Genomic DNA, 24,805 nt, shown 5'->3' with positions numbered 1-24,805 from the left:
TAGAATCAATGTTTGGAAAAGGAATAAGTTTGAGTTATATTTTGAGACTCTGCAACCTAAGAGTGAAGATATTACACAGAATGTTTTGATGAATGTAAACAGGAAAAGAGGTTCAAAGTTATTTTACACCATGATTTTGAATAAGATAAGTATTAAACCTAAAGCTGAAGAAAGATGGGAAAATATTTTACAAGAAGAGATTGATTGGAAATCTGTATGGTTATTTAATTTACAAACTGTCAACGAAAATAGAATAACAGAGTTTAATTTTAAGTTATTACACAATATTTTACCCCATAGATATAATTTGTATAAATGGAAGTTAATAGATAATCCTTTATGTTCACATGACAATGAAATTCAAGACAGCGTACATTTATTTGTGACTTGTAAAAAAACACAATTATTCTGGAAACAATTTAGTGGCATTGTGTATAAAGTTGTAGGCATTAATTTTGATTTTAATGTTGCTACTCTGATAAAAGGATATGAGTTACGAAACAAAAAGCATAGAGTTTTGAATCTTCTAATCATGTATGCAAGGTATGCTATTTATTCAATTTTTATTCGAACAGAAAGTCGGAATTGTCGAATTCATGATTTTGGAATACTTTGTTTATTCAAAAGGTTGATTTGTAATCGTTTAGAAATAGAGAAGCGTTGTAAAAGTAAACATTTGTGTATTTTTGAAAACAGTATTGTTGAAGAAAATATTTCATGCTTTGTATGACATTGTTTACATTTTATGTAACTATTACATGTGATTTTTTATTAATAAAATTATTTTAAAAGAAAAAAAAAAAAAAGAATCAAGGAGGGAACAAATCGCGATAATGAACAGAAAATAATCGGTCGAGATTATGAATGTATAAGATTAAATATATCAGTTTTAATTTTTGGACGAAAATGTGAATCCAATGTCTAATCGCCTTTGCCTCCTCTTGTACCAATTGAATTAGACTAAGAAATAAAATGTAAATGGGCAATTCCAGGAGGCCGAATGCGATCGCAACGCCCTATTGACTGCGTAAAAATAGGAAAAATGGAGTAACCAAAGAAGAGGGGGAAAATGAAGAAGAGTGAAGAAATTGACAGACCTGCAGACGGGAAGAATATCAGCGTTTCAGCTAGATCAATTTGTAAAAAAATAATGGTCCATTTCGCGCTTCATACTTTCAATAGTTTAATCATAAGAAGATTGTGCACGCTGTTCATTTTTTTACGAAAAATACTTAGGCCTTTTCGTCTTTTCTTTTTCGTCATTGATATTTGAAAGAAGTAAGTTCGCGCTTCGCGCTCATATTCTATGTTGATGAGAAACATGCACTGTGCACGACTTTTTCCAGGAAGACCTATTTTTTTGTAAAGAGTTGTGGTGTAGTGGTTCTGACTCCCGCCCTGTAAACGGAGAGTCGTGTGTTCGATTCTCATCGCGGTGTAAACCGTCCTTTGGCAAGACGTATTGCATACCTTGCCTCTCTCCACCCAGGTGCTAAATGGGTACCCGGTTGGAAACGAAAGTTATTGTATGCTTGAATTTGCCAGCGCCATTTTGAGGCTGGCATGAATGCAAGGAATGCTTCCCAGGGTGTGGAAATTGTGCACTTTTCATGCGGAATTGAAATGAATCCTGGGGTAAATCGTTTTGCCCCTGCTGTAAATCGTTTTGAGCCGTTCTGAGAAAAGCGATATTAATAAACTTGCTCTCATTTATTATTATCATTTCTTATTAATGACACCTCATTCATGATCAAACAAAGTGCTTAAAGTGTAATAGGAATATAAAGTTGCGTTTCACTTTGAAATCTACACCTGTATTATGAATTTTGTTATGATATTCGTCCTATTTGTAAAGTCAAGCGCTGCCTATAAGTCCTTTTTTCAGTCGAGTACATTAAAATAATATAGTTCATAATCAAACGTTGCATGAAACATCTTTTTATGTTCAGTACAGAACAAAATAATTTGCTTGCATCATTGCCAGCTTAACTATTGCAAGACGTATTTGAAAAGTCCACCTCTCAGATCAGTAGAAAATGCTTGAAATATTCCTCCTTCATGTCTTCTTTAACCCCCCCCCCCCTAAAAAAAATCAACTCGGGCTTCGCGCTCGCGTAATATGTTTAAAACACTGCTTGAAATATTAGGTTCTCAGGTTTGTTTAGTGATATACTAATTAGGCCCCTTGACCCCATACTTCTTTACTTTTTGTAATTTTCTTGTCTTGTATTATCCCGTTGTATTACCCCCATCTAGTGCACTGACTACAAATGGCTTTTGCTACTTGTGTACTCGTTCCATACATATTGGTATTGGATCCACACATTCCCGAATCACTCCGCTTGCCCTCCTTTTCCAGTCCGAACGTTCCTGAAAGAGTCCGCTTGCCTTCTTAATCCTGTCCGCACGTTCCTGAAACTGTCCGCTTGCCTTCTTATTCCAATCTGCATGTTCCTGAAACATTCCGCATGGCTTCTTCTTTCCTTCTTGAAGCTGACCTGATTGCGGATGGTTTCCGGAAGACGCGGAAGGGTTTAGGAAGGGCAAGACATCATCAGGACATCGTCAGGACAGGGTCCCGAAGGTGTCAGGTATTCAATATCCGCGTCCAAATTTTGGTCTCGACCAAAATTTGGATGCGGACAAATTTTGATTTCCCGAACACCAGGAAGGGTTTAGGACAGCGTGCGGACACTCCCAGGAATGTCCGGACAGGTTGCGGAAGGGTCGCGGATTGTAATTATTACATTCCGCGCCTTGTCCTGACGCTGTCCTGGCCCTAATGGAAAAGGGGTATTAAGAGCGACTTAAAGAACGACTGGTGATCCCTTCTTGCGGTAAGTGGTATATTGAATTGGCGATGGTTTAGCGCGTAAGGTTCACCAGTCGTTCTTAAAGTCGCTCTTATCTTACGAACAGCTTTATGAAACGGCCTCCTGGTTGTGTCCTAGGAAAAGATCATTTGCATTATCTTTTACGGAATTTGGTTGCGGACAGCATGCCGAAATGACAAAAGTAGCTCCGCAACCCTTCCTGGTCTTGTCCGCGCCCTCTTGGAAAACCGCCTTAACTTACGAACAGCTTTATGAAACGGCCCCTGGCGGTTTTTCACAAAGAGTTAGGTGTGCCTTGGAGAGTTGGAGTCTTGCTTATAAAAATGTTGACACGCACATGGTATATAACGCGCAATCTCATTGGTTAATACCCAGTAGTGCGCGTACACTTAGCATGATTTAACCAATGGGCTGATGCCTTTTATATACCTGGCGCAGAAAATGTTTAGCTCATTCTTTGATTGAGAGAATATAGAGTTTATTCATAAGATAGTTGGCACGATGGCCCGACAGGCAATGAAAAGGTCTGATTAACTAAGTGTAAAAAACTGCTCAATGAAGAGGAAATCTACACTGATGAAAGTATATAGGTTGCAAGGTTAACCTCTTTTATGAAAGGATCTATAGGCCTACTTGTCAGATGTTTTTTGTCCGAAAAGTCTGTCTCAATCGAAGGTTACCATAGTAACAGTCGGACAACTGTTCTTCTCAGCCAATCAATATGGAAGAATGCTTCCAATCTGATTGCTTGTCGGACGGAAAATATTGAAGTCAGCCCCTAGAGCAATCATACCCCCTTTCGAATGTATTCACTCGATTGAACATTCTGGTTACTGAGGCGTCCATCTCTACTCGTGGACTTTAAAAGTTCTCCAAGGTGTTTTTACAGTATTGAAGAAAAGAGAAAGTTCCAAACATTGTCGAACTTACATCCAATGACCTGTAACGCGTGAGGGATTCATGACGGGCAGCTAAAAAGCCAGCTAGCAGTGCTCGCAAAAGATTTACCGTGTTCTAACCGATTCTATACCATGTTCTTCCAATGTGTCTTATTTTTTATTTACAATACAGTAACAGCAAGGAGTTCTTGACATTGAACCACCGTCGCGTCGATGTATTTTCCAGTGGCACGGTTATATGGCTTTCTCCAGCCATTATTACCAGTTCATGCCTCTTAGACGTCAAACTCTTTCCTTTCGACGTCCAGACCTGTTACTTTGTCTTCGGTCCCTGGTCCAGTCCGGCGAACGTCGAGGACGTGGACTACTTCTTTGAACGTAACGAGACCACGAAAGACCGGTACTGCGACAACGGCGTGTGGGAGATCCTGGACGACACTGCAGACAAGAAGCTAGCAAATTACAGTACTGCCAACGAACCCTTTGTGGAGATTCACTATCGCATCACGTTCAGGAGGAAATCAAGGGTATACGTCATCGGCATCGTCATCCCTTCCGTCCTACTCTCTATATCAACCATGATAACATTTCTACTGCCTCCAGAGTCTGGAGAGAAGATCTCTTTTGGTATCACCAATCTCCTAGCGATGGTCCTCTTCCAGGAAACTGTCCGATCTGCCATGCCACCGACTGGCTCTCCAATGTTCGGTAAATCTTTTGATAATCATCCTCATTTACTCTATAACCCCAATACCCAAATTTACCCTGCGTGTAGGCTCAGTTGGTTGGAACGCAAGTCCATGTTCTCCCAATGGGAAGTTTTCGATCCGAACATCTGTCCAAACCCTAAAGTCACACGGGAGGCGGAACAAACCTTTGAGATAACGAACTGTCGTGCGCAACATATTAAATATGTATTAAATAAAATGCGCAATGTTATGAATATTCTACTGAGAAATATATGAGATAAGTAAGATATAAGTAAGCTGAGTGGTTATCCAATTATTTTGGTATTATTACCTTGCCTTTAAAAATATATATAATGAAATATTTTAGGACTTTTATAATTTATTTAAAAAATCTCCTATTTTGGATCTTTTTCAGCCAATTACATATGTACCATGGTAGTAGTCGCAGGTGTGTCCCTGGTAGCGGAGGCGCTTGTTTTGCGAATGCACAGCTACGCCAACACAAGACCTATTCCTAAATGGATGATGTGCTTTTTGAGAAACGGTCACCGCCGAGACGTTAGATCTGATGAGAATGGAGAACACTTACGACGTGTATCTCAACCGTTCGTTCATGCGGAAGGCAACCACGAATGCCCAGAACAAAGTGAACTCACAGAGCTGAGGAGTCCCTCAGGGCTGTCCAGTATCCCCCGGTCGGAAAATGCCGAACCCTGGAAGCTGATTGCGCTATCCGTTGAACGCAAAGCTGCTTTAGTAACCCTTTGTTGTATAATAGGAAATTTCGTGTTCACTTTTCTAAGTATCTGCACAGAAAATTACACGAATGGTACTGATAGCGATGATGATTAGCTTGAGCAATAATGTCTGCTTAAACAGGTAAATGCCTTATTTCAAAATATTAGGCATACGACCTATCATTAGTCCGTTAGATTTAGTAAATTATCCCGTAAATGCTAGTAAATCTTTGTGTTCATCACCAGAATTTTTACGCTCTTATTGTTGTTCTCTTAAAATTATTTATGTGGACCAGAAACTTGTGTTACATGACAGTTTACAATCATTGCATATTCATTTTTTCAATAATATGATAGCAGCCTAATTCATTCAATTCATTCATTTTATGAAATATTTAGTGCAAATTCTTGCCAAACTATTTGATTTTATGATATTTTCTTATTAGTGTCATGATATATTATATCACTTTTGTTAGTTTGTTTGATTTGCCGTATATGTTACACTGTTAAAAAACCCTGATTTTACAGAAAAATAAAAGATTTTGCAGAGAGCAATACCAGAATCATTCTTTAAATTCATGAAACAGGAATTTTTCTGCAATTTAACAGAACAGGTCTGTTAGAAAAAGGGGAAAAGAATGTTTTATTTAAGGAAATTTGTAAGATTACACACACCAAATACCAATTTCCTGTAAGATTACGCAATCTGGTAAGATTACAGGTGTTCTCGAGACTCTGCTGCAGGAACTTCTTTTAGTTTAAGGATAAATTTTTTAACAGTGTATGCTTCTTTCATACGTGTTTACTTTTTATTGTATGTGGACCCCATGGAAGAACAGTATAGTTATATCGACTTAACTGAATATGGGCTATCCATCCGTTTTCATTTTTGTGTGTTTTTTTATACGGAAAATAAATACTATACTACAATTTGTCCTAGAGCTTCTATGGTGTGGAAAATATGATATGAACTTTGTGGTTTTGATAAGTGGAAAATGTACACTGTTAAAAAAGACAATTTTACAGAAAAAAGAACATTTTGCAGAAAGCAATAACAGAATCATTCTGTAAATTCATAAAACAGGAATTTTTCTGCAATTTAACAGAACAGGTCTGTTTAAAAAGGGGGAAAAGGGTGTTTTATTTAAGGAAATTCGTAAGGTTCCATACACCAAATACCAATTTCCTGTAATTTTACATGATAATGTAAGATTACGCAATCTGGTAAGATTACAGGTGTTCTCGATACTCTACTGCAGGAACTTCTTTTATTTTAAAGATAAATTTTCTAACAAGTTTCAAGTTTATTTCCATTTCCATTATCAACATTACAAGCAAATACAAATCAAACATACATTATAAATATAGACAGAAACAAATGAAATGTGATAACAATGATTACAAATCAATTACAAGTTACAAAATATTTGTAAAACAGTTTTAACAGAATCTGATATGGAAATGAGGGGATCCACTAAAAAGCATTGCTTGTAGAGCGTGGATCCCCTAAGAAAGTATATCAAACATTTGAGAAATGGGGCTCATTCGCAGGAGTAAATACAATAAGTTAAAATAGAATATTGGAAATAATAACAAGATGGTGAGTGATAGCGAGAAATGATAAAAAGATGACAGAGATACAGGACGATACTAAAAACTAAAAAGAAAACAGACATGATAAAGAATAGAGGGAAGAGAGAAGGAATAAAGTACTGAAAGGGGAGCGAGAGGGAGAGAGAAAGGGCAAAGATAAGTAGGGAGGGGGAGGGAGAGAGATGGATGCACACACACACACACACAGACAGACAGACACAGATAATATGGAGAGAGAGGGTCAGAAAAAGAGAGAGATAAAGGGGGGGGGGCAAGACCGAGAGTACAAACGTGGATCAACGAGAGTGTGACTCAATAGATGTAATTGCAGAATGATGTAATTGCAGAAGTAAACAATAAAATCAAAAAATCAAAAATAGCAATGCTTAGATAGTACTAAAAATATACAAACTAATTAATTACTTTGGTAAGACAGTAAAAGAATTATTTTTAGTTTTCTCTTAAAGGAGTGGATAGAGGGGGCCTGTTGAACATCTTTATGGAGTGAATTCCAAAATTTGGGGGCGGTGAAAATAAAAGTATTTTGCGCAAAACGAGTTCTTAAGATAGGCAGATGAAAGTTATCGGCTTGCCTGGTAGGATACCTATGAAAATTGTTATTTTGAGAAAACAAATGATTAAATGCTAAAGGAACCATACTATTTTTATACATAAACATAAACTGCCCAAGCTGAAATTGGTATAAGTCTTGAACCTTTAAAATTTTGTAATCAAGGAAAAGCGGATCAGTGTGAGAACGGGGGTGCGAGAATGAAATAATACGAAGGGCTTTTTTTTGTAATAATAATATTTTGTTAAGTAAACTTTGATGGGTATTGCCCCAAACAAGGATCCCATAGTTGATGTATGGTAGTATAAGAGAAGAATATAATGTAAGTAGAGAAGTAACAGGAATAAACGTTTTCAACCTATTTATGATGCCTATATTTCGGGATATTGTTTTGCAAATTTTATCAATATGGCATTTCCAGGAGAGTTTGTTATCTACATGAACTCCCAAAAATTTAATTGAGGTAACACTTTCCAATCGGAAATCTTCAATAAAAATGTCAAAAGGTAAGGAATCTATGGTATTACTGAATAAAATATATTTAGTTTTTTGAAGGTTAATTGATAATTTGTTAGCTCTGATCCAATTCAAAATATTAGTTAATTCGGAGTTTATTATGTTAACAAGTGTAAGCGGATCACTGTGAGAGAAGAATAGATTTGTGTCATCAGCAAAGATAATGAAAGATAAAATGTCAGATGCTCTGCAAAAATCATTTATATATAAAATGAACAAGAGGGGTCCCAGAATACTTCCTTGTGGCACACCACAATTAATATTACACAAATTGGAGGAATGGTCATTAAGAAAAACAAATTGTTTTCTGTTAGAGAGGTAATTCCTGAACCACTCCAAGGCCTTCCCACGTATGCCATAATGCCATAATTTATGAAGTAGGATGTCATGATTAATAGTGTCGAAGGCCTTGGAGAAATCCAGGAAAATACCGACCATGTGTGAAGATTTATCGACAGCATGAGCAACTTTTTCAACAAAGGATAATAAGGCGTGAATTGTACTGTGCTTTTCTCTAAAACCAAACTGGAAATTTGAAAAAACGTTGTTATCATTCAAAAATTTAATCGTTCGAGTATATATGAGTTTCTCCAGAATTTTAGAAAGACATGGTAGTAGGGAGATAGGTCGATAATTGTTAATATTCAGTCTATCTCCTTTCTTATAAATGGGAATGACTTTTGCAATTTTCATGGAGTCAGGAACTTGTCCATGAAGTAAAGACAAATTGAAAATGTAAGCAAGAGGATCAACAATATATGGAATTATAGTTTTAAGTATAACGTTATTGATATCATCATAACCGGAGCTTCTTTTATTATCAAGATTAGAGACAATATCCATAATTTCATAAGGGGATGTCGGGGTCAAAAATATTGAATTTGGATTGGGTGTACCAAGAAATTCGGTAAATTGTTTGTATGAGGGCGCTATATCCATAGCAAGGCGGTTTCCGATCGATGAAAAATGGTCATTAAATATATTAGCGATGTTGAGGGGCTGTTGAATAATCTCGTTGTTTGATTTAACTTCTGAAATAACATCTTTATTTTCTGAGACATTCATAGCTTGCTTGAGAATTTTCCAAGTGTTTTGCATATCATGTTTATGTAGTTGTAATTTATTTTCGAAGTATCTTTTCTTTTCAACACGAATGATTTTAGTCAAAGTGTTTTTATAAGATGTGTATTTCAATTTGGCATTTTCTGTTCCTTTTGCTTTATATTTATAATAAAGATTATTTTTTCGATTAATTGAGCGAAGTATGGATTTTGAGATCCAAGGTAGTCTAGGGGACTTTTTATAATTCATCTTGTCATTTCTCCTTTTAGGAAGGTGAATGTCAAATTGACCTAAAAGCAAATCGCAAAATTTATCGTAACAAGAGTTAACCTCTTCTATGTCATAAATACAAGACCAATCCATATTTTCAAGACTTGTACTTAATCTGTTTAAATTGCCTAAATTGACGCTACGTCTTGAGGAACAAGCACCTTGTCGAAAGGACGGTTGTGCTAATTTGTAAGAAGTCATAATTGGATAGTGATCTGTAATATCGGACAAAATTATGCATGAATCAGGATGAGGTATAATATTAGAGAAGATGTTGTCAATTAGCGTAGCAGATAAGTTTGCGACACGAGTTGGTTTGGACACAAGTGGTAGGAAAGAGGCCGCTAAGAAAGTTTCAACAAGCTCGTGTGCAATGTTATTGTTTGTAAATTTCAGTATATTTATATTGAAGTCCCCCATAATAAAACAATCCTTGTTGGTAAAAGTGGGACAATTTAACAGGTCAGATAAATACGAGGTAAAGTCATTTGCATTAGAATTTGGAGGTCGATAAACGACACCTGCAATTACATTCCTGGCGCCGGTGATTTCAATTTCTATAAAAAGAGATTCAATAAAGTCATTGACAATTGAAATATTTTCATGGATAGAGTAGCGAAAACTATGATGAACGTACAGAGCAACGCCTCCACCTGTCCTACCCTGTCTGTTTTTGTTAATGAAGCTATAGTTGTTTAAGGAAAATGGAAGGTTAGTGTCCTGGGATAGCCACGTCTCTGTAAGACCTATTATAGACATAGGTTGTGGTGATGGGTTATTCAGTATCAATTGTAAGTCATCGAAGTGCTTGCTCAAGCTTCTTATATTTAAATGAAGTAGGGAGAATGTATTGGTATAAAAATTCTTAACAATATCATTAAATTGGGAAACGGTTACGTATTTACAAAGGGAAGTATGTGCCGGGTCATTGTGATCAAAGTCAAATTGCAGCTCTTCAGCCGATGAACTGATGGCATCAGCAATGAAATTATCATATGTACCTGAAGAATATGTGGGGGTTACAATAGTGGGAGGAGATCTAAACAATTCAAATAGTTCGTCATCTGTTAAAGAGTTAAAAGCGAAATTGTTATCCACACTGGCCATTGAGTGCTAGGAATTAAAACCTGTAGAAAAGAATAATTGCCAGTATTGAAATCAAATGAGACATTGTTCGTACTCTCGTTGATAGAGGAGTAGTGAACGGTGAAGACGACAGAGGAAAGAAATATGTAGTGGAAACAGAAACAACGGTGGTGAATGACGGTCACACAAGAAATTGAAAGACAAGATGATGCTCGCAACACTTAACAAATCAAAGCCAAGAGAGAGAAAGAGAGAGAGGGGGGGGGGGGGAGGGGGAGGAGGAACAGGGGTGGTCTTAGAATGTAAAAGAATAAGATAAAAGAATGATGATGTAGACAGACTAATGCACACTAAAAAACAAAACAAAACAAACCAAGAAAAAAAGATGAGTCAACAAAGAAGGCAACAAATGCAACAGAGAACGAGAAAGTGTAAAACTGAAATAATATAAACTGCGGATACCCCATGGGAGAGAGAGCAAGTTGCTTCTTAAGAAAAAAAATAGCTAAAGCAAGTGTATGGACCTACTTGGCCCAGCATATCTTTACATGCAATTTAAACTAAAATTTTACAGAATGTGATTTGATTCATCATAGTACGAATTGGTTTGGCAATATCTGGTTTATGATTTAATAAAATATAGTTAGGTTAGAATTTAATCAATTTGCAAAATCTTGCAATACAGTCTTAGTTTTGACTAATTGACAATGCAAAAGAAATAGGATCATATTTGTGATTAAAGAATGTTCATTGATAATCTCTTGCTAGTGAATACAATTACCATATAATTTGTTTGTGGTCAGACGACAATGCATCATCTAGTTTTGTGATCTATCGAGATGGTATTTCAGTGAGATCTTGGATGTAAACTCCATTACAACTTTGGTTGCAATTAATTTGCAATATATTCCAATCAGATCTGTTGAGCAAAATTATACATCAAAACAAGATATTGGTTGTCAAAAATGTGAAGCATATTTGATTTAGATTGTTGGTTGTGAGCATTACTGCACAACAAGATTCTGGTTGTGAACAGTCTAATAATAAGATCTTGGTAATGGATAATTTAAGCTACATCTTGATCATATCTTGGTTGTGATTAGTATACTGTTATTAACGATGTACTGCATGATGCTCGCAGCGAGAATCTCGTTGCGAACAACATGTAGCACATTTGCAGTGTCAGTTTTGATCGATCATACTGCATTTTCAAGAAATTTTGATAATGATTAATCTATAGTTATTTTACAATAAGATCTTAGTTGTGAGCAAAGCATATCTCATCACAACAGGAAGCTGGTTGGGATCAATCTACAATGGTCTGTTTCATGACATTACAGATGAGATCAATCCGCAAAGTATTTTAACCAGATATTGGTATGGTGAGTATAATTTGCATTACAAAGACGTAGGCTAGTCATAGTTTAAAGAATATTACAGTTACATCGTGTGAACAATATATATTGTATCGCAATAAAATATTGGTTGTTATCAATTTCCAATCAGATTTTGTCAACAGCGTATTCAACATCATCGTTATCATAATAGGATATTTGCTTTTAATAATTAACCCTATATTCCTATTAAATCTTGTAAACAATATATACCGCATCACAATAAAATATTGCTTGTTAACAGTTTACAATTTAATCCAAACAAATCTTGTGAGAAATATACAATGCAACACAAAATATATAGGTTGTTCTCAATTTGCAGTGCATTCCAGTCAGATTTTGAGAACATTATATACTGTATCATGGTCAGGATCACAATAGAATATTTGTTGTCAACAAACATATCTTGTGAGCAATATATACTGTATCACAAAAGAAATTGGTTGTTAATATGTTTTTATTATATCTCAACTAGATCCTGTGAACAACAGCATATACTGCCCAGAAAGATAATTTACAATTCCATTCAGATCCTGTGAACAAAGTGTACTACATTATTGTGATCACAATAAGTTATTGGTTGTTTGTAATTTTTGTATCCAATGAGATCTTGTTAGCAATATATACTGCATCACAATCATGACAATAGGATATTTATTGTTCACAATTGGCAGTGTATTCTAATCAGATTTTTTTTTCTGGCGTTATGTACTATAAAATCATGATCACTATAGAATATTTTATTGTTAACAGACAGATCTTGTGAGCAATGTATACTGCATCACAAAAAGATATTGGTTGTTGATAATTTTCTATGTGCCTCAACCAAATCATGTCAACATTATACTGCCTAACAATAAGATATTTGTTCTTCACAATTTATGATTCTATTCGGATCATGTGTACAAGGTGGTCTGCATCTTCGTAATCACAATACGTTATTGGTTGTTTGCAATTTGTAACTTATTCCAATCAGATCTTGTGAACAATAAATACTGTATCACAATACGATATAGGTTAGGTTGTCAACAGGTTGAAGATATTCTAATCACATCATGTGAACAAATATACTGCATCACAATAAGCTGCAGGTCGTTTGCAATCTACAGTATATTTTACAAATGTTGTGAACAATATATATTCCATTAGCAATGTATTCCACTCGAATCAAGTGAACAATAAATACTATATCACCATGAGGTACAGATTGTGATCAATCTACAATTACATATTCCTATCAAATCTTGTGATCATAACAAGGTATTGGTTTTTGACAATTGGCAGCCTATTACAATAAGATCTTGTGAAACAAGGTTCAATCCATTATCATGTTCTCAATGAGTTATTGGATGTTGGCAATTTACAATTTATTCCAATCAGATCTTGTGAGCAAAATATACAGCATCATATATGATTTTGATTGCTAACAGTTTCCAATGTTTTCCAACCAGATCTAGCGAACAATATACGCTGTAATATCATGATCGCAATAGGTTATTGGTTGTTAGCGATAACAATTTATTCCAATCAGATTTTGTGAGCAATACATGCTGCCTAAAATTAAGATATTGATTGTTGATAATTTAGAATTCGGAATAGATTATGTGCATAATATATATGCATCAGAGTAAAGATATTGGTTGTTCACAATTTGCAGTGCATTCTAATCAGACTTTGGTAACATTATATACTGTATCATCATGAGGATCTTGTGAGCTATATACTGCATCTGAAAAGGTATTTGTTGTTATTAATTTTCAGTGTGTTCCAGCCGGATCTTGTGGACAATATATATGCATCGTCGTGATCACAGAAAGTTATTGGTTATTTGCAAATTACAATTTTTTAAGTTATTGGTCGTTTGTAATTTACATGTTTTTCCTGTCAGATTTTGTGAACAATACTGCATCACGATAGGTTATGGGCTGGGATGTCAACGATTTAAAGGTATTCCTAATATTCCAGACAGATCATGTGATCGTATATGCAGCTTCACATATGATATTGGTTAACAATTTACAGTATATACTTCGAATCTTATGAACAATATATATACTGCATAAGAGGTAGATATATGCTGTTAACAATGTAAAAAGGAATTCTAACTAGATCTTGCGAGCAGTGAATACTATTTCACCACAAGGTCCAGAATGTGAAATCTACGATTATATCAAGTATATATTTCAATAAAATCTTGTGGATGATATGTTCTGCATCACAATAAGGCCTTGGTAATTGCTAAATATATCAGGAAGATCTTGGATGTTATCAATCCGCAGTATACTACGAGGGGATTGTTAACAAACTAAAGCATAACTGTACAAGATGGAGAAGTTAAATTGCCTCATGGTTGTCATGGTTGTGGTTAATAGCCTGCATCCATTCGCGACAGGCTCATCTTTGCGAACAATATCCAGTATATATATTAGAATATCGATTTGATAAGTCTATACTGCATCACAGCAAGATATATTATCCAGATGAGGAAACGGTTGCTACATATCAGGTGAGTTCAAGTGATTAACATATTGTGCGAAGTTGAGATTAATGATGGTAAACTACATGACTTGGTCATGTAAGTGAATGAATCATGAATTGGGTTTATGTATCAAATCTGACAAAAATATTTACCTATTCGACCCAGGATGTCCAGGCGTCCTCTCTGTTTCGTTTAACTTGAAGAGTGACCGATGTGTTAACGACTTTAATTTCTGTCATTAGTTTCTTCTCTTTCCTGAGAGTGTAAGCAATGGAGGACAGTCGACCTCTTTCGCGCTTCATCGATGGTGGAAGATCTGACCGTACGGTGATAAGTCGTCGAGCTCCAGCACTTTCCTGGTCGCTTACTCGTTGTCGACGACGAGCGTAATCAGGGTGCTCGAATGCCTTCAGGATTTCATCTCGATCAGCCATCCTGGAAAATCTGATGATTATAGGATCTGGAGAATTAGAGGCGCTTCTAGGAGTGCGAGCAGTCGGAAGGCGGTGTGCGTTAGAAATTGGAATTTTCTCGGCATCATCATATGATATGTTTAGTAGGTCGGCGATTGCTTTAGTAGATTCTACATAGACGTCTTCATCTTTTTTCTGACTTACACCATAAAACAGGAGGTTCATTTTCCTTAGGTGAATTTCCTGTTGAAGCAACTTTTGTTCGAGATCTGCAACCATTTGTCTGCTTGCAGCGATGGCATCTGGAATGGTGGTAGTTTCGACGACAGAGATCCTTTCCGATGTATCATTGACGGAAACCTGTAGCTCAGCTACCGCTTTATTAGTAGCATCCAACTCTGATCTAAAATAAGCAATATCCCGTAGAACTTTATCTAATTTCTGGTTAATCTCACAATTTGATTCCGCTACAGCACTTTTAACTGCTTGCGATATCGCAGTAAGCATACTGGCCGAAACCGCTTCTCCGTGCTGGCTCATGCGTGCATTCGAGCGCGGTATAGCCCCCTGAGCTGCTATGTCGGAATTCGCGGGCGTGGCACTTCCTGGTTCAGTTCTGATAGCGGCATGCTTTACCTTCACGGACGGGGTGGTTCCGGCGTGGTGTACATCCAGCTTCTGGTTCTGTGTTGGCGTTGAGACTGACGCCATTTTGGTTACAGTTTTCGGGGCAATTACAGACTTCTTGCTCCTCGGTCGAAGTTGATATTGCTTGTTTGTATTACTAGCACGTTTCTGGTCGAATTTGTAGCTCATAGCTTGTACGTAAATTGAGTAAATAGGGGTTTTACTCCGCAGTTGCTCTAGACACGCATGCTGTTCTCAGTGACGTACTTGCCCCATGCTATTTGGCTCAACTTACCCCAGTCCGAACTTGTAGTGTATATAGGCATAATATGCATTAATTTTTATTTGAAATAAAAACAAATGAAATCGAGATTTTCAAGCATGGACAAAGTTGAATGATTTTGGGAGATATAATATTTGTCCCTTTAACTCTGTAATTTGTAGCCACCAAATTTGTAGGTAAAAGCGTTAAAAGGATTTTCTAAAAATAAAGATAATAATCTTTACGAAGAAAAGTCACTGGATATCTTCAAATATATTATTCTGCCATATTTACAAAGAATCGATAGTAAAACCAAATGGTTGAATTGCTAGTCCGTTTTTTGGAAAAATTGACAATTTGACGATTATCCGGTATACTTCATAGCAATTATCATCGCTTTAGAAAGGCTGTAACTGTCGCAGGTTGAGGAGCAGTCCTAAGTACAACGCCTTGCTGATCTGCGCATAGTGCATTTTACAAATCTTAATACGCTCACGTTCTATATCAAATACGAGTACTTTTGTTTAAACGCAAATTTGCAGATGATTTGTGTTCAATTAAAAAACAACGTTCTTTGTAATATTCGCATTTATATATTGCCCACACTCTTCGTAAACGACCATTTTTCTTAGATGGTTCTATACTTGTCCCGTATTTGGAACCTTTAAAAGTTTCCTGAGGGGCTGTAAATAGCCATTTTTGAAAAAAAAAACATTTTAGGTTCAATATAGAACCATTTACGGTCCTTGAGCACGTAAAGAACCTGTATTGAAACCTTTTTTTCAAATACGGGACAAGTTTGACCAATTCCTAAAAAAAAATACAAGAAAAAAAGATGATTCATGTATATTTAAAAAAGAGTGTAGACCTACTCAGTTTGTAATTGGATGTATTCTTCCAACACCTCCATTAGTCAAGTAAAGAACTTTTGTTTTTTCCCCTTTACACATGAACTATTGGCAATCGTGATAATAATGATTTTTGTAAGGATGGCTGTAAACATCCATGGTTAATGGGCATCCAGTGCACTGTTATAAAAAAAACAGAAGATCTTACAGAAGAAGAAAAAAAAATACGATTTTACAAAAAGAACTAGTAAAATCATTTTGTAAATTGTTATAACAGGAAAGATTGTTTACAATTTTTTTTTTACAATTCTACAGAACAGGTGTGTTTCAAGAAGGAGGAAAGCAGCTTTATTACAATAAATATGTAATATTACATACACCAAACACCAATTTTCTGTAATTTTACACAAATAGATCTAAGATTACACAGTGATTACTACAGTGATGAATACCAACGATACGTCGCCCAAAATTAAAGGACGAGTCCACCCCAACAAAAACTTGATTTAAATAAAAAGAGAAAAATTAAACAAGCATATAACACTGAAAAATTCATGTTATGACATTTTAGAGTTTCGCTTCATTTCACAAACAGTTATATTCACATCTCGGTCGGTATGCAAATGATGGAACAGATGAAATCACTCACTATTTCTTTTGTATTTTATTATATGAAATATGAAATATTTTTATTTTCTCGTCATTGTCATGTGAAATAAATTTTCATTCCTCTCTGAACACATTAAATTCCATTATTTTAACATTTTTTGTGGTTCAAGCAAGGAGGTCATAATCGTCAAATTCGTAAAAATTGAAATATTGTATAATTCAAACAGTAAAAAACAAAAGAAATAGTGAGTGAGTGGCATCATTGACTCTCTCATTTGGATGTAACTGGCTCGTTCATATAACTATTTTGTTCAAAATAAGCGAAACTTTGAAATGTCAAAAACTTCTTATTTTACATCCGATTTTGATGAAATTTTACTTGTCTGATTTTTTTCTATTGATTCAAATCAACATTTTTCTGAGGTGGACTTGATCTTTAATTTTGAGATGTTCATTGAGATTTAAGAAAACGAATCCCAAGCTTTAACATTAAATACAAATCGACAGCTGCTTGCCCTGTATTATAATTATCTGAACTTGTTTATTAGGTTTATCATCATAAATGTATTATGGTATCTAAATGTCACCGTTGTAATTTGACCACGGTTTATTGTATATTTTTATCATTATTGTGAATTTATTGATAGATTAAAAATGGGGAAACAAAAATGTGGAAATAACTATTTGTGTAACACTGGTATGCAAATTTGATTGTCAAGAATTAAGAATGAAGGTCTTACTGATTAAACTGTTTTTTTAAACAGACAAATCCCACAGCACAAGAGGGCAGCAGACTGGTCGACCCTCCAGTGCCTACTTTCGTGACGCCATAGATTTCACTGTATACAATCATTATCTAAATTTCACCGTTGTAATTTGATCTCGGTTTTTGTATGTTTTTATCATTATTGTTGATTTGTATTTTGATTTATCAATAAATGTAAAAATTCGTTAAAAATAACTATTTGTGTAACACTGGTATGCAAAGCTGTCAAGATTTATAAAAGGATTTATGTTATTAACAGACAAATCCCACGACACAAGAGGGCAGCAGACTGGTCGCCACTAGTGCCTCATCTTTTCCTGATATTCAATGGTACTTTCATGACACCATGGATTTTACTGTATACAACTGGAATAAACACAAACCTTTTTTTTGTTCAAGTTGAACTTTTTTTTCCATTTCCATCATATACATAAACAAATACAAATCAAATATAATTGCAAGTCAACTACAAATAACTTATTTCCAAAAAAAATTGTACAATAGTAATGACAAAAGTTTGTTTGGATTTTGTTTTTGTATGTAGTCATGGCCGCCTACTTGACATTTTATCTTTGTGAATAAAATGTACTTGTCAAATAGGTTTGAGGGGTACCTGAAATTTGTTATTGTGACATGATCGTGTGTGTTTGGTAAAGACTGTTGTTCCTCAGCAAAATTCACCATAATAATTTCAGCAGTTCTAAGTGTCTAAACAACCGCCCCCGGGGGTGGTGGCTCCCGTATAATATTGAACAACCCCCCCTTCCCGCTCCGAAGCCTCTCATTTCAGTTCGCAAGCCCCTCATTTCATAGCAACTTCTCAACAAGCTCTATCCACGTTACCCATGTTAACAGTATGATTTAAAGGGATGGTCCGGGCTGAAAATATTTAGGTTGTATTACATAGAGTAGAATTCACTGAGCAAAATGCCGAAAATGTCATCAAAATCAGATAACAAATGACAAAGTTATTGAATTTTGAAGTTTAGCAATATTTTGTGAAAACATTCGTTATGAATATTCATTAGGTGGGCTTATGATGTCATATCTCCACTTGTTCTTTTGTATTTTATTATATGAAATTAGGTTTATTCAATTTTTTTCCTCCAAGAACTAGAAAAATTAAATTGATAACTGATTTAGTGCATCAGATACTTATTGCTGCAACTTGTTTCATTATAAGGGAGACATATTATTCACACAAGTATGAAATGATAAAAAAAATATGATTTTAGCTAGTAACATAAGAAAACGGAAAATGGAGATATGGCATCATCAGCCCACCTAGTGAATATTCATGACGACTGTTTTAACAAAACATTGCTTAACTTTTAACTTCAATAACTTTATTATTTGTTATCCGATAATAATGAAATTTTCGACATTTTGCTCAGTGAATTCAATTCTATGTATTAAGATATAAATATTTTCAGCTCGGATCATCCCATTAAGATTCTGGGGCTGTACAAACCCACCCTTTTCAACCCCTTCTTGATTTTGATTGACTATTGAGAGAACTGTAACCTTGGAAGTTACCACTGGATTCCAAAGTTATTATAATAGTTGATTTTATGCAACAGGCTCCAGGGAGTGTTTAACGAATGGTTATATTAGTGTTCATGATTATTTGAAGGGCAATATCAGGACCCCGTCTTAAAAGAGTTGCGATTGATCCAATCAACCACAACTATATGGACGGCCAGCAACGTCAACATCTAACATGCATATTTGTTCAAAATATTTTTTAGATATGATGTCTAATGTACTTATGCATTCATCATTCTCTTGAAGATTCAGTGTAATTCAGTAAAATTGAGCAAATCTCCTATAGAAAAAAAATGGTATGGATGGATTGATTGGATCAATCGTAACTCTTTGTAAGACTGGACGCGCGTCCTTTAGCATGATTTTAAAGCACACAAACACTTCTGGGGCCCCGTCTTACAAAGAGTTACGATTGATCCAATCAATTGTAACTCTATGCAAATCCATCGGTGTAATTTTATTTTCTACAGGAAATTTGGAAAATGTCCTCTGTAAACAAAAGAGAACACACCAAATTGTCAAGAAATCAATGAATTTATGGATATACATTCATATCTAGAAAATATTTTGAACAAACATGTATTTTATATGTTGACTTTGCTGGCTTTCCATAGAAGCGATTGATCCGATCAATCGCAACTCTTTGTAAGGCGGACCCCAGGTGGTATAAGACGTAAGCCAACTTCTTGTAGACCAAATAAATGTATAAACATGATGGATAAGTATAAACGATGGAGCGTAGCATGCATTTACTTCGTAGACGCCCTCACGTCTGTGGCCCAGTGGATAAGTCTTCTGACTTTGAAACAGAGGGTCGTGGGTTCGAATCCCAGCCACGGCGTAATTTCCTTCAGCAAGAAATTTATCCACACTGTGCTGCACTCGACCCAGGTGAGGTGAATGGGTACCCGGTAGGATTAATTCCTTGAATGCATGAGCGCTGAGAGGCAGCTCGAGCTAAAGCCGGGGTAATAACAATAAAAAAAAACGCGCCTCGGAATAGAATATTTCTAGATAGATGGCGCTATATAAATGCCTATTATTATTATTATTATTATTACATTCATTGTGTTGTGTTCGTTTAATACTAAATACATATCCAGCATGTCCATGTGTACATAAAGTTCTCGAAACAGATACCAGGCGAACACACAATTATGAAAGCAAACACAGGTATAGTAAATTTGTCCAAGCTAAAACGATGAAATAGGCCTAAATATTACTCCTTAACCATATACAACAAGGGGAATATGATCCCTTTAAATCCCCCAAAGCATACATTTATTTAGTTTCTATTTCAGCAGACTATTTCTTAACAGACCTACTAATGAAGGCCATAGCACACCTTAAAATAATTATTTGTCTAAAATGTTATTCGATAATACCTTGTTCACACTGTCGTACGATCTTTTTTTACGAAAGCCACGATTGGCCTTTCGTATAAACTGATCGCGAAAGTTTTTGAACTATTCAAAAAATCCTCATTCGATCAATACGATTGCCACGACTGATCTGATATGACCTGATACGATCTGATAAGATCTGATACGATCTGATAAGATTACTACGTTTTCTCCACGATTAAAAAGCTCATTGAATCGTGGCGCAAATCATGTCAGTAGAAACTAATAGGACACTGCAGAGGTCTGATTCCTCACTTAAACCTTTATACCGTAGTTCCGACCGTCAAGATTTGCATTATATTTGCATTATAACAGACCCCCGTGGCCGAGTGGTCTAAGGCGCCTGGCTATACATGGAAAGTCCGGGGTTCGATCCCCGGCTACGACACCTGTGCTCTTTTATCCTGCATTCAAAATAAATGGAAATGCTTCACGCATTATTTGTAACTAGGTGTGTACTTGTTTAAAAAAAAAAAAAAAAAAAAAAAAATTACAATTAAAACGGAGGACATACTCGTGGATTAATCGCAGTAATCGTATCATATCGTATCAGATCATTTCAGATTAGTCTTGGCAACCGTATTGATCACACATTTTTTTTATGCTTCAAAGATTTTCTCGATCATGCAGTAACGAAAGGTTTATCGTGGTGTTCGCAAAGGTTCCCATGGCAGTGGAAACGAGGTGTTATACATCCATACAAAGTTCTCGAAACAGATACTAAGTGAACACAAACATAAAAACAAGCACAGGTACAGTAAATTCGTCTAAGCAAAGAATATGAAATAAATATCATCCAGATGTAGCTGGGGGAATAAGATACATTTAAATCCCATACAGCATACATTTATATAGTTTCCATTTCAGCAGACTATGCCTACTTATGAAGACCACAGCACACCTTGAAATAATTATTTGTCTAAAACGTTATTCGATAATACCTCGTTCACACTGTCGTACGATCTTTTTTACGAAAGCCTCGATCCCTCTTCGTATAAACTGGTCGCGAACGTTTTTGAACTATTCAAAATTCTTATTCGATCAATACGATTGCCACGACTGATCTGATATGACCTGATACGATCTGGTAAGATCACTACGTTTTCTCCACGATTAAGAACGCTCTTTCAATCGTGGCGCAAATCATGACAGTGGAAACTAATAGGACACTGTTTCCATGCAGATTTCTGATTCCTCACTTAAACCTTTATACCGAAGTTCCGACCGTCAAGATTTGCATTACAATTAAAACGGAGGACATACTCGTGGATTAATCGTAGTCATCGTATCAGATCGTATCAGGTCATTTCAGATTAGTCTTGGCAACCCTATTGATCGCACAATTTTTCGGAATGTTTCAAAGATTTTCTCGATCATGCAGTAACGAAAGGTTTATCGTGGTGTTCGCAAAGGATCCCACGGCAGTGGAAACTAGGTGTTATGGATCCATACATAGTTCTCGAAACAGATACTAGGTGAACACAAACATGAAAACAAGCACAGGTACAGGAAATTCGTCCAAGCAAAGAATATGAAATAGATATTTTCCATATGTAGCTAGGGGAATATGATAGATTTAAATCCCACACAGCCTACCTTTATTTAGTTTCTATTTCAGTAGACTGTTTGATATAGGCCTACTTCCGAAGGTCACATGATTATTTGCCTAAAACGTTATTCGATAAGGACATTAAAACATAGGACACTGGTTCATAAGTTATATTTCGACACATGAACATTTATACCTAGTTTCCACTATCGCGATTAAAACGGTGGACTTAATCGTGAAGTATTCGTAGTGATCTTATCAGATCGTATCATATCATGTCAGATCAGTCATGGCAACCTTATCGATCGCAGAAATTTTGGAATGGTTCAAATATTTTCCCGATCATGCAGTTACGAAAGGTTTATTGTGGCGTTCGTAAAGGGGCTTTCACAATACTCGTGCGATCGTTTGCGATCATTTGGTCACAATATACATGATATATGTAGCACAGAATTGCAACTGTTGTAAGCAGTTGCACCACCAATTGCCACTCGCACAAGAACTGTGCGAGTAAATCCGACTCAGTGGCCGATCCAGGTAGGGGCGCATCCGGCCCTTGCCCCCTCCTCCTTTTAGGGGCATACAAATTAGTAGGAGAATTTGCTTTTAAGTGAGCACCTTTTTTGTGTTTTGTAAAATTTTCCTGAAAAAAAAAAATCAATTTTGCAGTAATTTTTTCGCTTGTCAAATTTTTAATGACTTAAATCATTATTAATTGTGAGTGAAGACCTTTCTTTGTGGTGATGGTGGTGGTGGTGGGGGATGCTTGCTATTTTTTTCTCTACAAAAATGCCCCCTGATAAATCCTGGATCGCTTTGGTTGTACGACAGCTGTTTTATTTGTGAAAGACTTTCTGCGATCTAATGGATAGCGATTGGTGCCTGTTGAAGTCTGTCGTACGACCAAGTTTAGGACCCAAGTGGTCTTAAACCAATTGTGAAAGGGGCTTAATGTAGTTATACGTTTTTAGCATTGTATCAACTCTTCTGAATCTTAAATAAGACCCTTCTACACAGTATGTCTATCATTGAAAAATGTATAAAACGCAGGTATGTTATTTTCTGAAATTGGCTCCGGCGTCCATCATTGTTGTAAGGTGCGCAATGATCATATAAATGGGAAAACCTTATACGTGGGATGGGTCACGAGTTTCATACATTCATTTATTTATTCATTACTCTATTTACTAATTCGTTTCATTCATTCATTAATTTATTCATTCATCTATCCATTCATCCATCCATTCATTCATCTATTCATTCATTCATCTGTCCATCCACCCATTCATTCACTCATTCATTCATTCATTCACCCACACATTCATTCATTTATTCATTCATTCATTCATCATTCATTCATTCATTCAATCATTCATTCATAAGCAATCGAAGAATGCGGTCAATCAGCAATTAAAGTGAATAAATTAACACATACAAAGCTGACGTATCATGCACTAGGTTTAGATTTAGATATTTATTTGCTGTCATTCCTTTTTCATCGTTGAACCTAGACCAAAAGCTTCAGTCTCTGTATTTTGGTTGTTCCGCTGAACTGCGTTGGCTCCACTCACCATACATAAATGGGGATTACAGTAAATGGGGATTACAGTAAAATGTCAGAAATTGTTGAATAAATCCCCAGAAACGACGGTTATTCCTGTCTACGTTGAACCATACAATTCAATAATCAAACGACATACAAGAAAAATAATGATGCAAAACAAAGAGCGATATGTTATTCTTATACTACTCTCTAATACAGTGAATTAATTGTAGTCAAATTCAAACTGTTACGTTTGGATTGAGGTAAGTAGGAAAGTGCAATACTAACTACTAACGGAGAAGAGAAAAGCATGTGGAGAAAATACGCGAATAAAAGACTTTAGTTAAAAGAGATAAATCAATTTAATGTTTACAAGGAAAAATCAAAACAGAAACAGATGACATTGTATGCTGGGGCCGTGCATGAAGCCATAATAAAAAATCTTTGTTATCATATTACACTTCATGTTCAAATAGTATTCATGTGATGCAAGAGATAATTGCCAATCCTTCCCCCCGGGACGCGATTAGAACCTCCGGATATAAACAAACCAATGAATAATATCACACAAACCTAATGACATTCCAAATAATATACATTTCTTCAATTTATGACATAAATGTGTAACGGATGTAAAGCATGACCGGAAATATGAATATTTAGAATGAAGCAGAAAAACCCTTTAAAGGGAAAGTTCACCCAGACAAAACGCTCAAGAAGCGTCCGTGTATCTGATATCAGAGAGACAAGGCTTTACAAAGATACATTCATGTGACCGGCATACCAAAACCGGCTTTTCAGACAAACCCAACCCGCTGCAACGGCGCTGCAAGAACCTAAGCATTCATTCCGTTGCCTATTGTATGAAAGATTTGTTCCGACCAGGAGTTTATGGATCACTGGTCAGTTTAAAAAGATAAATGGGATTCGGTCGAGCGATGCAGGCACCCTTATTATATCAAGTATTAACGTGAAGTAAATTAATTATGTGTGTGTGTGTTTGTGTGTGGGGGAAGGGTTTGGTTTATTCACGATAAAAATATATAAAATATACACAAAATATACATTGTAAAATCAAATTATTATAGCAGTATAAAAAACATAAATATA

General features: G+C 35.7%; 1 protein-coding gene across 1 annotated transcript; it reads left to right on the top strand.

Moving 5' to 3' along the window:
* The first annotated feature begins 3,335 nt into the window (after window positions 1-3,335).
* Window positions 3,336-5,413, top strand: LOC121421816 (neuronal acetylcholine receptor subunit alpha-7-like). Its single transcript, XM_041616615.1, has 3 exons — window positions 3,336-3,358; window positions 3,906-4,441; window positions 4,838-5,413. The coding sequence occupies exons 1-3, from the start codon at window positions 3,336-3,338 to the stop codon at window positions 5,272-5,274; spliced, it is 996 nt and encodes a 331-aa protein (XP_041472549.1). The 3' UTR covers window positions 5,275-5,413.
* The last annotated feature ends 19,392 nt before the right edge of the window (window positions 5,414-24,805 follow it).

Source organism: Lytechinus variegatus, chromosome 9 (assembly GCF_018143015.1).
Source record: "Lytechinus variegatus isolate NC3 chromosome 9, Lvar_3.0, whole genome shotgun sequence".
NCBI lineage: Eukaryota > Metazoa > Echinodermata > Echinoidea > Temnopleuroida > Toxopneustidae > Lytechinus > Lytechinus variegatus.
The sequence above is the reverse complement of the archived record's forward strand: the minus strand, read 5'-3'. Positions and strand labels throughout refer to the sequence as shown.

Excerpts from the sequence above, each read along its gene's own strand:
- LOC121421816 (XM_041616615.1), top strand. The coding sequence starts at position 3,336 with ATGGCCCGACAGGCAATGAAAAG. Across the intron at positions 3,359-3,905 it reads GCCCGACAGGCAATGAAAAG|TAACAGCAAGGAGTTCTTGA; the intron begins GTCTGATTAACT and ends TTTACAATACAG. Across the intron at positions 4,442-4,837 it reads GACTGGCTCTCCAATGTTCG|CCAATTACATATGTACCATG; the intron begins GTAAATCTTTTG and ends GATCTTTTTCAG.